Consider the following 14,723-nt stretch of genomic DNA (forward strand, 5'->3'; position numbering starts at 1 on the left):
GTACTGTTCCTTTCTTAATAGAATCAAGAATTTTTAAAGAGGTTTAACTGCACCATCCTAAATGTGAGAGCATTATTCCAAGATTGGTGGATTTGGAATTTTGTACAGAGTAACTGGATAGATAAAAGTAATGTCTTGAGTATAAAAAGAAAAAGGATGCTGCAGAAGTGATTAGCTAATCCAGAGAAGCTAAGAATAAGAGTCAGATTGAGAATAGATATCTAGTCTTGAGTTAAGTTGAGCATTGTCAAAGGTAAGGGAGAAAAAGTAAGTTATTTATTTTGTTTTATTTTATTTATTTTATTTATTTATTTTTTTTTTTTTTTGTGATTAAAACGACAAAACTGTCTCTCTTGATAGGGGTGACTAGAATGTTATCACCTTCACTCCATTGAAGGATGATTTGTAGATGAACTCAAAGCTTGAGAAGTTGAACATAAGGTTTGTCATACGAGTAAGATTAGTGGAGAGCAAAGCTGTTAATAGGGTTTCAGGTTAGGAGAGAATGTCATTTATATGTATATGAGAAAGAGGGTGGGTGAAATAACAACACTGAGGAACACTTGCATTAGCTAGAAAATCTGAAGAGAGAACAGAACACTCTTCATGATTACATATAGTAAACTATATGTAATATTAGTAAACTATATGTAATATGAGAGAAAACTGGCAATTCAGTTGCAGCGAGAGAGAGAAAGGGGAATGCAGACCATTAGATGACAATTTGCTAAGAAACCCTTGATGCTTAACCTTATCTAATGCCTTGGAAATGTTAAGTGCAACAGCATATGTATGTTATACAGATTTGTCTAGAGGTGGGTGATACAGACATTTCAAAGTGTTAGGTGTTGATTATTCACATTAGTGCTTCACGGTATAAACAACACCAAGAGATGAAAAAATAAATGAATTTATTGAACTTACGAATATTTTGCTGTTTTTAAATCCTATCTTTAGAAAAATTGTATTTGTATATTTTTGTACCTCTTTAAAATGGTTTATTCCATAGACTGGCTATCTGATGTTATACTAGACCACACCTAATGGTTAAGTTTTAGATTTTCAGGTCACATAGTGAATGATCTTGCTGTCACTGTTTTGCTAGGGTGTGCCTGCAGGGAGTGTGAGTAGTGGTATGTGGAAGGCACTGCTGAGGCAGAATTTGCAAAGGAATTTGTGAAATTCTTTGTATGTATTGCTTATTAAGGAGTCCATTATTGTGTATTCAGTGTTCTTCTTAACTTCAGTTCACCTTAAACAACTATGAAAAGTTTATCAAAAAAAGAAATAGACGTAGATTAAGGCAAACCTCCCAAAGTCTTTCAAATTTACTTTACAAATATATAGTTATAGTTCCAACCTCACTGCTATTCATTTCATTCTCCAGTCTACAAAACCATCTCTACTTTTCTTAAATTCAAATTTCACCTCCAAGCACCTCGATTTTCCCAGTTAAACTTTGGCTTTTCTTGCCTTTAGTAACATTTGTGCATAAGTCTAATTTTTAAAGGTACCTGAGGCATGACTATAAACAATAAATTACATGATAACCACAGTAATTAACTTTAATGAAATGAAAGTACAGATATTTCGTATTGAAAATAACAGTACATCATCATTCGTACAAAATAACAGTACAGGGATCTGGAGTGCATGCAGTATTTTATCTGTTTTATATGTGCTGTAACCATTGGCTGAAAAGGTGTTATAAAGCTCACTTGAACAGGTTTCAAATGGCTGTGTCATTAGAACAAATAGCCCTGACTTGGGAAGTGTTTTCAGAATGCAATACTGTTGGAATGGGTGATGATGTGATTGTTTATGTAATCATCTTCCTGTACATAGAGATTATCTGTGAATGGGAAAGGATAATGAGCCATTTGGAAGTCATTTCACCAGTGTATCTAGAAAGAGAAGACAGTTATTTTCTTTTTCTATTGTGAAATTTATTTTAAGATGTTGGCTGTTAAGATGCACTAAAAATGTGTCCAATGTGTCAGGACCAGGAGGCCAAATTGCAAAAGCACATTATCAACATAGCACAGTCTGACCATTGTTTTAAGTGTAACTGTGTTGAGTGCTTGTTTTCAAAATGTTCCATATAGAAGTTGACAGGTGGTGTGTGTGGGGGGGGGGGGGAGCATAGCAATCCCATCCAGCTGTTTGTATATTTTTCCTTTCCATATGAAATAACAAAATAAATGGTGAATTTGAATAATTTATTTATGTTTAAAGTGCAGAGAATTTTTAATAAAACAGAGTTACCTGTGAGGGAGGAAAGTGAGTTGGATAAGTGTTAGGCCAATTTGTAGATGAGGCTGGGGCTGTCTGTGTTGTCAACTAATGGAAGAAGGGTATATCAGATTTTTGAATGAATTTTGGGGACCCATATATCCTTGGTAGTTTAATATGATAGGGTTTTGATAATTTCTTTGGGCCAAGATGTAACTTTTTAAATAATTTGTACACTTTTTCTTCTTTTAAGATTGTGTAGGATCTCAAATTTGATAAGCAGAAAACTCCTTGAGATGATTATTTTTTCTTTTATAATCCATTTGGTCCATAATAACAATTGAATTTCCTTTGTCTGCTTTGGTTATAATTTTTTTTTTTTGTTCCTGTATAACTTTTTGAGTGCTGATATTTCTTTAAGCTTAATGTTACTCTTGGACGGTTTGGATTTTATCAGAATACTGGCCAAATCTAGACAAATGTCTTTAGCTACCTTGGGTGAGAGATCATAAATACCCCATTCTATACTAATCATTTCTTTCAAAACTTGTATTTTTTCTGGAGCGATGGTGAAATTATGCCCTTGATGGAATGCATTGATAGCATCTTTTGAGAGTGGCTTTGACTAAATTCACAATTGCACATTCTTTCCATAGTTGAGATCAGGAAGTCTTACGATATTGAAAAGTCTTAAATTTTTTTTACATGGCAGGGTTTTACTTTTTTAGATTCTTTAGTATCAGCATTTTCAGAGATGGCATACAAAATGGGAAGTTCTGGATTAAGAATTTCCAAAAGTTTTTGTGATGCACTGATGGCAGTGTTGATTTTAGCTAGCTCAACAATGTGAGTGCTGCTGATGTATGAATATCAGTTTCCAACTTGGGCTGCTCTTTTTGATTTTCTTTGACTAGAAATCTCTCTCTCTCCCTGTATTAGATTCACTTGCTATCTTGGTTGCTCTCTTGATGTATCATCCATTCTGAACTTTAATTCCTTTCTTGTAATGTTGATTTTCTATAGGCTGACTTTTGTAAAAGGGAGGTATCTTCCTTGGAGATTTGAACATTCACAACCCCAGCTAGCTTCTTAATTTCAGCTGCACAGATCAAGCAGTAGAAATGTTGAGACATTTGATATCACTAGCGTTTTCACGTGCCTGCTAGCATACCAGATAACTCTGACAATTCTCCAACCATTCTAAATCTCTTCCTCACTATTCCCATTTCATTTTAACTCTCATCCCTTATCCTAAGCCTTGGTTTTCTAAGAAGTATGCCAAGGATCTGCAAGAGAAGAGCCAGGTATATGATGGCCTTGTTGGCTGAGTGGTTAGTGTATCCACTCTACAGCCAAGAGGCTGCAGGTTCGAATCTGAAAACCTTAAACCCAAGAATCTTCTCTTAACACGTTCATTGCCAAGCTGAAAATTGGAATTTCGTGTGGTGACCAAATTTTTTTTATTTTTTTATTTAGTTTTTGTTGTGCTCAAAATAAGTTGAATATATTATTTATATGCTTTTATTATTATATTATGTACATAGGATTTATGTATTCTAAATATCTATTACGTGATATCGCGTGATATGTAATTCGGTCAAATAAGTTATATATTTTACAAATAAAAAACATTTAAATATAATAATTATAACTTTAATTATCAGTCTTTTATAATCACATAGAATTTTTAAAAATAACGTACAAATAGAAAAAAATAATTATCAAAAATCAACATTTATAGGGAACTTTCCAAAAAAAAAACACAAAAACAATACTCAAAATAAATAAAAACCAAACTTCAAGCACGCTAAATCAACAAATAACCAAACAAAATCATCCACGCGATAACGCGCGATCGGCCAACAGGTGAGAACTCCCACCACGCGATATCGCGTGATCGGTGATGAACGTTCTGGAGCTTGCAACTTGGAATCTAAAGACCTTATATGAAGCTGGGAAGTTAGATAACCTTATACAAGAACTTGAAGCAATGAAAATTGACATTGCTGGTATCAGTGAAGTCAAATGAACTAATAGTGGGAAAATAAACAGAAAGAGCCATTCAATTATATACTCGTGAAGACAGTCATAGGAATGGAGTAGCATTTGTACTAAAAAAATAAGATTGCACAATCCTTACTTGGATTTTGGCCCATAAGTGACAGGATAATTGCATTAAAAATTGCAGCTCAACCTTTTAATATTTTTATTGTCCAAATATATGCACCTACTTCTGGTTACCCAGATGAAGATGTACAATGTTTCTATGAAGGCATTCAAAATGCACTTAACAACACTAAATCAGATGACATAACTATCATTATGGGAGATCTAAATGCTAAAGTAGGCTCAAAAAAAAGATCTCTTCCTGCATGGGAAACCAGTGCCTGGGACATAGAAATCGAAGAGGAGAAAGATTAATACAGTTCTGTGAAGAAAACAATCTGCTAATAGCGAATACTTTATTTAGCCACACTTCTAGAAAACTTTACACATGGAAAAGTCCTGGAGACAGCTGTAGGAACCAGTTGACTATATAATGATTAAAAAAAGATTCTGGAATAACATCTTACAAGCCAAAACATACCCAGGGGCTGATATTGGATTAGACCACAACCCTGTGGTCATTAAAGCAGCAATAAAATTAAAGAAAACAACGAAACCTATAAACATAGAAAATATGATTCTGGCTCCCTGAAAAATCAAGAAATACAAGATAAATTTTTAAAGGAACTGGCACAGTCTACTGCTGTTAATGTTCCTGATTCCACCAGGTATCCTTACCCTAAAGATGAGATTGAGGATAGATTGCAGAAATTTAAAGAGGGCATAAAAAAGGCAGTAAAACAAACAATTCCCAAATTTGAGAAGATGAGCAAACCCGGGATGCTTAAGAGTCAAACCTGTATAACTGACAGGAAACCTCCACATAGCCTTTAAAGCAATGCGGAGAACTGACCAGCGCTTCTGACCTAATGTCCAATCTTCACCTTCTCATGGTGTACCCCGTTGGGTATCTACTTGGATACTGAACGAACGATGATGGGCTGGCAATTTGGGATTTAGCCGACCAAATTGTATTCTTATTGGCTTAAACCAATATACAAAATGATGGTACAACATGACAAAATTTCATGCTGGCTGGGGCGTTGCCCGGTTAAACAAGGCCCCTGTTGTTTTCGCCAAAGTGAACAGCGAAAAGTCAGCTATTGGAACAAATCTGAAAGCACACCCCAACTCAACATCACCAGAGTTAAAGATCGGTACTATCAACATAAGAAGCCTGAATGGCAAAGAAATGGAGCTAACTGAAGAATTAGATAAGTACCAGATCGACATAATAGGGGTGACTGAAACAAAAAAGGCAAAAACTGGTGAGATCTTTCTGAGCAATAAATACAAAATGTTACATTCAGGAAATGACAATCAAGGAAAAGGAGTAGCCATAGTATTCAACACAAAATACGAGACTAATCTTCTTGAATGGCAGGCAGTCTCAAGTAGAGTGTTGTGAGCAAATATGAGAATGGGGAACTGGACAATGAGACTTATTTGTGCCTATGGTCCCACAGAAGGTTCTACTAAGGTAGAAGTAGAGGAATTTTTTTATGCTTTAGAAAAAGCAACTGACACATATGAAATAGGAAAAGTTAGTCCTTGTTGGGGATCTAAATAGCAGACTAGGAAATGATTGTCAGACATACAAAATATTTTGGGAAAATTTGGAGAAAAGAGCAAAGCTAATAATAATAATGGCAAATACCTGTTTGTTTTCTGCTCAGCACATGGACTGGTTATTACTAACACCATGTTCCAACATACAAATGTGCACAAATTCACATGGAGAGAAGAGGCTAGGAATAAGAAAAGTCTCATTGACTATGTTATTGTTGATAGTGATGTTTTCTCACTGGTGCAGGACACCAGAGTGTACAGAGAATTTGAAATTGAAGTGATCACTATTTAGTCTTGAGCAGGATAAAATTGAATTTCATATTGAAAAGAATAACATGTAAGAAAGTTTTAAAGCGAATAAAAGTTGAGCAGCTCTCAGATGTGAACTGTAGACTAAAATACAGAAAGATTATTGAAAAAAAAATGAAAGATTTTGAGAACAGGAATCAAACCTTGGAGATCCAGTGGCAAACTCTGAAGAAAACCCTGATTGATTCAACCAGAGAGGCATGTGGTGAGATTGTCTGCAAGGATAGAAAAATCAGAACTCCATGGTGGACACAGGAAGTTAAAGAGGCAGTGAAGGAAAAGTAGAAAGCATATCAAAAGTTCCTGGCAAATAAGTCAGCTTTTGCTCTTAGAGAATACAGAGACAAATGTAAGAAAGCTAAACACTATGTAAAACTAGCTAAACAAAGGTCATGGGAGGGCTTTGGCAAGAACAAAGAAAATAAATATCAAGGTGGTGGTAAGATATTCTGGAGGTTGTTGAAGAAGCTTAGAAATAGAGGAAAGAGTGCTGTAAAAGGAGTTAGAGATGATAAAAGTGACATGAAAACAGGAGAAAAAGATATCCTTGAAGTATGGAGTAATTACTTTGAAAAATTGCTAAATGAAACAAGCAGTGATAGCACAGTGGTAAAAACCATTCAACAGGCATACAGTCAGGAATACATATCCATACTTGAAGTAGAAAAAACCATCAAAGGCTTGAAATGTGAAAAGTAGGAGTAGATGATATTCGACCAGAAATGCTGAAGTACAGTGGTATAAAAGTCTTACAGTGACTGCACTGCATATTTCAGAAGGCATGGACAGAGAGGCAAATTCCTGATGATTGGAGTAGAGCTCTAATAGTTCCCATATATAAAAAAGGAAATAAAACTGAATGTGAGAATTATGGAGATATTTCCCTACTGAGTGTTCCGGGCAAGATTTATGCCAGTATACTTAAGAACTGGTTGAGAAGAATTGTGGAAGAAAGGCTTGGTGAAGAACAAGCTGGATTCAGGTGAAATAGAGGCTGTCAGGATCAGATCTTCACTTTACGACAAATAGTTGAGAAATCGTGGGAATATAACAAAGATCTGTATTTAAGTTTTGTCAATCTGGAAAAGGCATATGACAAGGTTCCAAGAGAGAAGCTATTCAATACACTACAGTTATGGTGTCAATGGGGCACTATATCAAGCAATACTTAGTCTTTATTTGAGTTGCAAGTCAGCAATTAGAATTGAAGTACAGGAAGATGGTTTAATGTTGAATCTGGTATGAAACAAGGATGTACATTATCCCCTCTGTTATTCCTTATCTGTATGAATCACATTATGAAGGAAACTGGTATTAACATGATATCAGAATTGGAAATGTTAATGTGAGCTCTTTGCTTTATGCAGACGAAATTATACTTCTAAATAAATCCGCTACAAGTTTGCAAGATTCCCTGACTAAATTGAATAACTGTTGTAATAGATATGGTATGAAGGTCAGCAATAAAAAGACGAAGACAATGAAAATAGGTAGAATCGTTGAAAATGTCAACTGTGTTTTGAATGGGGAACCTGTGGAACAAGTAAAACATTTCAGCTACTTAGGCACGAGTAAAATGGCAAAGAGCTCTGTGGGCTACAGGTGGCCCACGGGTCATGCGTTGAAGACCCCTGCTGTACACGGTGGAAGCTCGTAGTTGTCATCTCCTTCCAGGAGGTTGACTGGTGGCTGACAAGACAAGAGGCTGTCTTGGTTGCTCTCTTAATGTATCACCCATTCTGAACTTTAATTCCTTTCTTGTAATGTTTATTTTCTATAGGCTGACTTTTGTAAGAGTGAGGCATCTTCTTTGGAGATTTGAACATTCACAACCCCAGCTAGCTTCTTATTTTCAGCTGCACAGATCAAGCAGTAGAAATGTTGAGACATTTGATATCACTAGTGAGTTTACACAAATTTTTCACGTGCCCGCTAGCATACCAGATAACTAACAATTCTCCAAACATTCTAAATCTCTTCCTCACTATTCCCATTTCATTTTAACTCTCATCCCTTACCCTAAGCCTTGGTTTTCTAAGAAGTTTGCCAAGGATCTGCAAATGAAGAGTCAGGTCTACAGCCAAGAGGCTGTGGGTTCAAATCCCACTGTTAGCATGGATGTTTGTGATTGTCTGTGAAAATACTAGTGGTAGTGTTGGATGGTTGATGACGTTGGTGTAGATGATAATGGTAGTTGCGGTTCATTGTAGTTGGTGGACTGAGTGGTGGAGACAAAGTTGTAGAGTAGGTGCACTCCCTTGATGAGTCTTTGGGCTCCATGCAGGTGTCAAGTAGTAATAATAATATTGCAAGTGGCTTTCATCAAAAAAAGTATGTCTTCCATTTCTTTTTATAAAAGTCTGAAATATCTGCAAGAAAACTATCAACATATCTAGAAGTGATATTGAAAGGACCAAAAGCAATTTTGGTCCTTTCAAGACATCTGTGTGATGTTCAAATGATAGTTGTGCTTTTAGGTCTGTCAGTGCTACTGGCTGTTCAACCATGTTTCTACTTCTTTTGCACTCAGGTAATTCTGTTGCATTGTTACCCACAAAAAAATTGCCTATCATTAAATTTAATCATATAAATGAAGTGGATATTAAATCCAACATTATTTCAAAGCTAAATACAGAAACTATAAAAGTTTCGGCAAAGTTTGACCAGAGAGCTGTGGGAATACACTCGCCACCATACTACGAGTTGGCCTAGCCTAAAAGATAGGAAGCACGATCGCTAGTAAGCGTCCGCATATTCGCCTCCTATTGTTTGTTTGATAAGGTTTCACTAGCCTGACAGCTGTTTCAAACTCATTGGTTTTCGTCAGAGACTAGGTAGAAACCTAAGAGAACAAAAACTTTCAGTACTAAGGAACTCAAAGCACAAGAGAGATGTATTATCCGTAAGTGAACTGTCGGTCAGTGCGTAACCTATTCACTAAAGTATTTACTACTCTTGAGAGTTCACTTATGGAAAATACATCTCTCCCACACTTCGAGTTCCTTAGTACTGAGAGTTTTTGCTCTCTCTTAGGTTTCTGCCTAGTCTCTGATGAAAACCAATGCATTTGAAACAGCTTTCAGGCTAGTGAAACCTTATCAAACAAACAATAGGAGGCGAATATATGGACGCTTACTAGCAATCGTGCTTCCTATCATTTTGACTGGGCCAACTCTTAGTATGGCGGCGAGTGTATTCCTGTAGCTCTCTGGTCAAACTTCACCAAAACCTTTATAGTTTCTAACTATATTCGGCATTGAAATAATGTTGGATTTAATATCCACCTAATTTATATAATTTTGCATCGCCGAAGTGAAGCCTTTTGGCTCTTTATTTGTATTAAATTTAATCATTTTAACCTTAGTATCATAAGGTTAGCAACATCACCCTTACTTTGAATTTTATCTGTCATGAATAGCAGAAATTAAATAATCAGTTTATAATTCACAGTGAAACATCAAAACAATGTATATATATACAGCAAGCAGCAATGCCATGAATATACAGTACATGACAACTGCAAATTAGTTGATTCATGGAATTGTCATAGTCCCTAAAATCATCAGTTTTTAGGGACTTCTGCTCATATAATTTAATGCATTATATGAGCAGAAGTGAAGCGTCATAAGATGGGGTATTAGTGTACATTTTTTATCTTATTGTGGTACCTTGCCCCTCTTTCTCATTTGACATGTCTTGCATTATATAATTTACCAAAACATCCAGTAGAACTATTTTTCAATGCGGTTCTGATAGCCTCATTAATTTCAATGCTGATGAAATTGTTGTTTTATATTGCTCACAACAACAACAAAAAAATCCCTTCCTTCCAGTCTTACTTTTGACAGCTGCTGCAAGCCCCAACCCCCATGGGGCTTGCAGGCATGGCTAACCCGCAGAGCTAAGTATGATATATTTCAAGCTTTTGGTCATACTTTTCTCTTATTCTTCCACTTATTGCTTCTACCCTCATACTAACATTCCTCCTAACGAGGGTTCTTTACTTCAAGCTTTCTATCTCTTGTCTCTCTTACTAACCCCAGGAGGAGGTCCTCCATTCTCCTCTTAGAGTATTCGAGGGCTAAGGATGTTTCCTCCTCTTTCAACTAACCACTAGTAGTGGGTAGCAGCGCTGCTAGTATTAACCTGTTGTAGTATACATGCTACTAGAGGCAGATAGCCAGAGGACTGACTTAGCTCCAACATGATAACCTTGGCCTATGAAGAATTTTTCATCTCTCTGGCCAGGATACTGCTGTAGAGAAGGCAATGGGAAACCACTCTACTATTATCCCATGATAATCTTCATGATGATGCAGACTTATAACAGTGGGGCAGCCATCAGCCCGGTACACCAAGGTGGTACCTCTAAGCACGGAGGGGAAAGGAATGTGCAACAAAGACCAAATTTGACTAGGCTGAGAAATAATGATGTCAACAAGACTAATGACAATCTCAGCCCACAAAATCACCAATCAGATCATAAAATAACTCTCAGAAAGACCTTCAAGATGGAACATCGGAGGACTCCTGCAACCTGGGAAACTAGACATAATACAGAACAAAATGGAAGACAATAAGATACTAATCTTAGGGTTGGCAGAAACTCACTGGAAAGAACGTGGTCATGTTACAACAAATAAGGGAAACAAGGTGTTTTTCTCTGGTCCAGACAATAACAGTGAAAAGGGAGTTGCCATCATTGTTAATAAAAACATAAGTAAAGCAGTAAAAGGATACAACCCACTCAGTGACAGAATCATAACAATAAGATTAAACACTAACCCAATTCCAACAACGCTAATACAAGTTTATGCACCCACATCAAATGCAGAAGATGAATTAAGTGAGAAATTCTACAAAGACCTAAATGAAACGATGGATACAATACCAAGAAAGGATATTCGAATAATTCTAGGAGACTTCAATGCTAAGGTGGGATCCAATGCACATGATGATCACTTAAATGGAAAATCATTGGAAAATATGGACTGGGAATTAGAAACGAACAAGGAGAAAAACTATTGAAGTTCTGCATTGAAAGGGAATTAGCAATCACTAACACAATGTACAAACAGCACAAGAGGAGACTACACACATGGGTAGCACCTGGGAATCGATGTAAGAATCAAATCGACTATATTTTAATCAACAGAAGATGGAGGCCACTAATCAATAACACCTAAACACTTCCAGGTGCAGACATGGATCAGACCATCAATTATTAATCTCTAATTTAAAGATCCATCTGAAAGCAAACAAGAATAGCAGCAACAAAAGATATGACTTTTCACAAATGGACAACAAATTTACGATGAACATTGAAGCAGAGCTCAAGAAACAAAAAAGCACACCTTAGGAACAAAGCATTGAATCACATTGGACACACCTAAAACAAACCATTGCAAAATCTGCAGCCAAAAACATCCCAATAAAAAAGAAGAATGGCAATCCATGGATTACAAAAGAAACCCTAGAACTAATTGAAAAAAAGGAAACAAATTAAAACAGCAGATTGGCAAAACCCAAATTACCTGATAAAGCTATTAAGAAATCTTGTCAAAAAGATAAAAATAGCTATATCCAAAACATCTGTAAAGAAATAAAGACATTTCCAACTCTAATGAAACAACAGATTTATTCAAGAAGGTTAAGGATATAACCAAAAAAATTCAGACCAAAACTTAATATAATTACAGATGCAAGATCTTAAATGGCACTCATGACATAGCCAGAAGATGGAAAGAATATTGTGCCAAGCTTTACAGGGACCCAGGAGCTATGTAAAACACAGAAACCCTCAAAAGTGAAATAGAACAAGCAATCAAAAAATTAAGGAATAACAAAGCCCCAGGTTCTGATTCAATACCAGCTGAAATGCTGAAAAACCTTGGAGAAAATGCAGTCAACTGGATACATGATTTATGCAACAAAATCTGGAAGATGGCCAAATGACTGGACTAGTTCTGCCATTATCCCAATCTACAAGAAAGTCAATCACAACAAATGTGAAAACTACTGCACCATTGCCCTTATCTCATATACCAGCAAGATTTTACTACACATTATTAAGGATAGATTACAAAGTTTTATAGACCATCAGATCTCAGAAGAACAAGCAGGATTCAGAAAAGGTCGAGGAACTAGAGATCATATATCTAACATCAGACAAATAATCGAAAAAGCAAGGGAATTCAACTTAAGCCTTAATCTATGCTTTATAGATTACTCCAAGGCCTTTGACTGTATGAGATGGGATATTTTATGGGACATCATGCAAGAATCAGGAATACCAAACCATCTAGTAACCCTCATAAAGAACTTATATCAACAAAAGCAAGCAACAATAAAAATTGAAAACTCAATGTCCCCTGCATTCCAATTTGAAAAAGATTCAAGACAAGGATGCATACTCTCACTATTACTATTCAACCTTTACAGCGAAACTATAAAGAAAAGATCTCTAGAAAAATGGAATGGAGGCATTAAATTAGGTGGTCGAACAATCACTAACCTATGATACGCAGATGACACAGTGATAATAGCAACAAATGAACAGGAATTAAAATCCATCCTAAATCAATTAGAATGGGAAAGCTTAAGCCATGGTTTATGAATAAATCAAGACAAAACCAAAATAATGTTTTTTTAACAATGCAGAAGAGATAGATGTAGAAGGAATTGAAATTGTCGACAGTTTCAATTACCTTGGAGTGATGATAACAAAAAAAGATGGATGTAAAAAAAAGAGATAAGAAGAAGAACAGCACTAGCTAAGAAAGCGATGACTGATTTAACTGAGATCTGGAAAGACAGGTACATCTCCAAAAAGACCAAAATTGAGCTTGTAGAAACCTTAGTTTATTCGATCTTCCTCTATGTTTCTGAATCTTGGACAATGATGACAGAAGAAGCATTGAGGCATTTGAGCTCTGGTGCTGGAGAAGATTGTTAAGAGTGTCTTGGACAGAAAAATGAACAAAAAGTATCCTAGAAGAACTGAATATCCATATACAACTGATAAACATAATTGACAAGAGAATAGTGCAGCATTTTGGACACATATGTAGAAGGGAAGGCAACTGCCTGGAAAAAATAATCATCCAGAGTAAACCGTGTGGGGAAAAAAAAAAGAGGAAAACCACCCTACTGGTGGATTGACCAAATATCAAGAATCACTGGACTTAAACTAGAACAAGCAATAAGAAAGCACAGGAGAGAAAGGAATGGCGAAGCATCATCAGGAAGGTCACGAGTCCTCAGACATAAGGCGATTCGAGAGAGAGATTGTTGAAGCTAGAAACTTATGAGTAATGGTGGGCAGTTACTAAAAGTTTAAATGCTACATTGCCAAGTCATCACATTGAATATAACTGCAATGCTGAAGAGAATGCCAACTTGTAGGATTCTTCCACCTTACATGGCTTACAAGACCACATCTTGATTTCTGTGCACAAATATGGTCCCCTGGGTTTCAGATCCTGCTGCAAGTAACCAAGATTTCTGGCTTGGAATTTTGCATGAGTATAAACAGAAGGAATATGGTCTTCGAAGTTTGAGAAATAGGAGGAGGAGATATTATAGAACTTTGGTTGGTGAGGGGATCTTATAGTATACATACAAGAAAAGTTTTAAATGGAATAAGCTTTCATATTGGCTATGAACAGCAAGTCAAAAGGCACCAGCCCCATGTTATGCTTATGACCCCAGTAAGATCTGACTTACACACAGTGCAAAAAAAGGTGGTAATTATGATGAGAACTGGAAGAAAAGCATCAAAGTTGAGACAAAACAGGACGACCAATTATAAAGAAGGTGATTTGCTCACCAGAGATGGAATACATCTCTGGTGAGCAAATCAAACTGTGTAAATCGCCATTGTGGAAACCTGATCCCAAGCACTGCATAGGGAATGTGGGACCCAGGTAATCCACAACGAAGTTCACAAAACCATCCAGATTCATTTGCAAATGTGGTCTCAGTTCTAACTTCCAGTCTGCAAAACCTCGCCTATTTTTCCTGACAGAAACTCAAATCTCAACTTTCCTTAAACACTTCATCTCTGCTTTCCCAATTATGCATGTTTGACTCATTTTGCCTCAGACGTAGAATTTGCACATATGTTCGCTCTGATATACCATGCCAGAGAGTATTCAACCTGGAATTTACCGATTTTGACCTCCTTTGGCTAAAAATCACCCTACTTCATTATACCAAATTCACATGCTGGCTCTACCACTCTCCTAATGCAAACAACTGCTCTGAAATCTTCAATCACTTTTCCTTAAATGTTGATTTTCTTCAATCTAACTCTCCATACAGCTAAGTCATCTTCTTCGAAGACCTCAATGTCCACAACACCAGCTGGCTACTCGCTTTTAAGTGCATAGATGAAGCAGGCAGAGAGGCTGTCTTTTTCAAACACAAACACTTGGATCAAGGATTAAACAAAAATATTTGCTTAATCTACTTGTACTTGTCAAAAATTTCTTGGCAAGTGTAATTTA

General features: G+C 36.3%; 2 protein-coding genes across 5 annotated transcripts in view; both read left to right on the top strand.

Moving 5' to 3' along the window:
- The window catches only part of Acn (apoptotic chromatin condensation inducer acinus), a 229,813-nt gene that overhangs the window by 16,840 nt on the left and 198,250 nt on the right, over positions 1-14,723 (top strand). For 3 of the 4 annotated variants that reach the window (XR_016549792.1, XR_016549793.1, XM_090407980.1), the window contains exon 2: positions 22-267. The gene's annotated coding sequence lies outside the window, so the exon portion shown is untranslated. The remainder of the gene's footprint in view (positions 1-21; positions 268-14,723) is intronic. The other variant, XM_090407981.1, reaches the window with a different exon arrangement.
- LOC150096965 (protein CFDP2-like) lies at positions 10,783-11,244 on the top strand. Its single transcript, XM_090408101.1, has one exon. It carries the CDS (start codon positions 10,783-10,785, stop codon positions 11,242-11,244), a length of 462 nt encoding a protein of 153 aa, XP_090264227.1.

Source organism: Typopeltis vanoorti, chromosome 18 (assembly GCF_054136105.1).
Source record: "Typopeltis vanoorti isolate ZY-2024b chromosome 18, IOZ_Tvanoo_1.0, whole genome shotgun sequence".
NCBI lineage: Eukaryota > Metazoa > Arthropoda > Arachnida > Uropygi > Thelyphonidae > Typopeltis > Typopeltis vanoorti.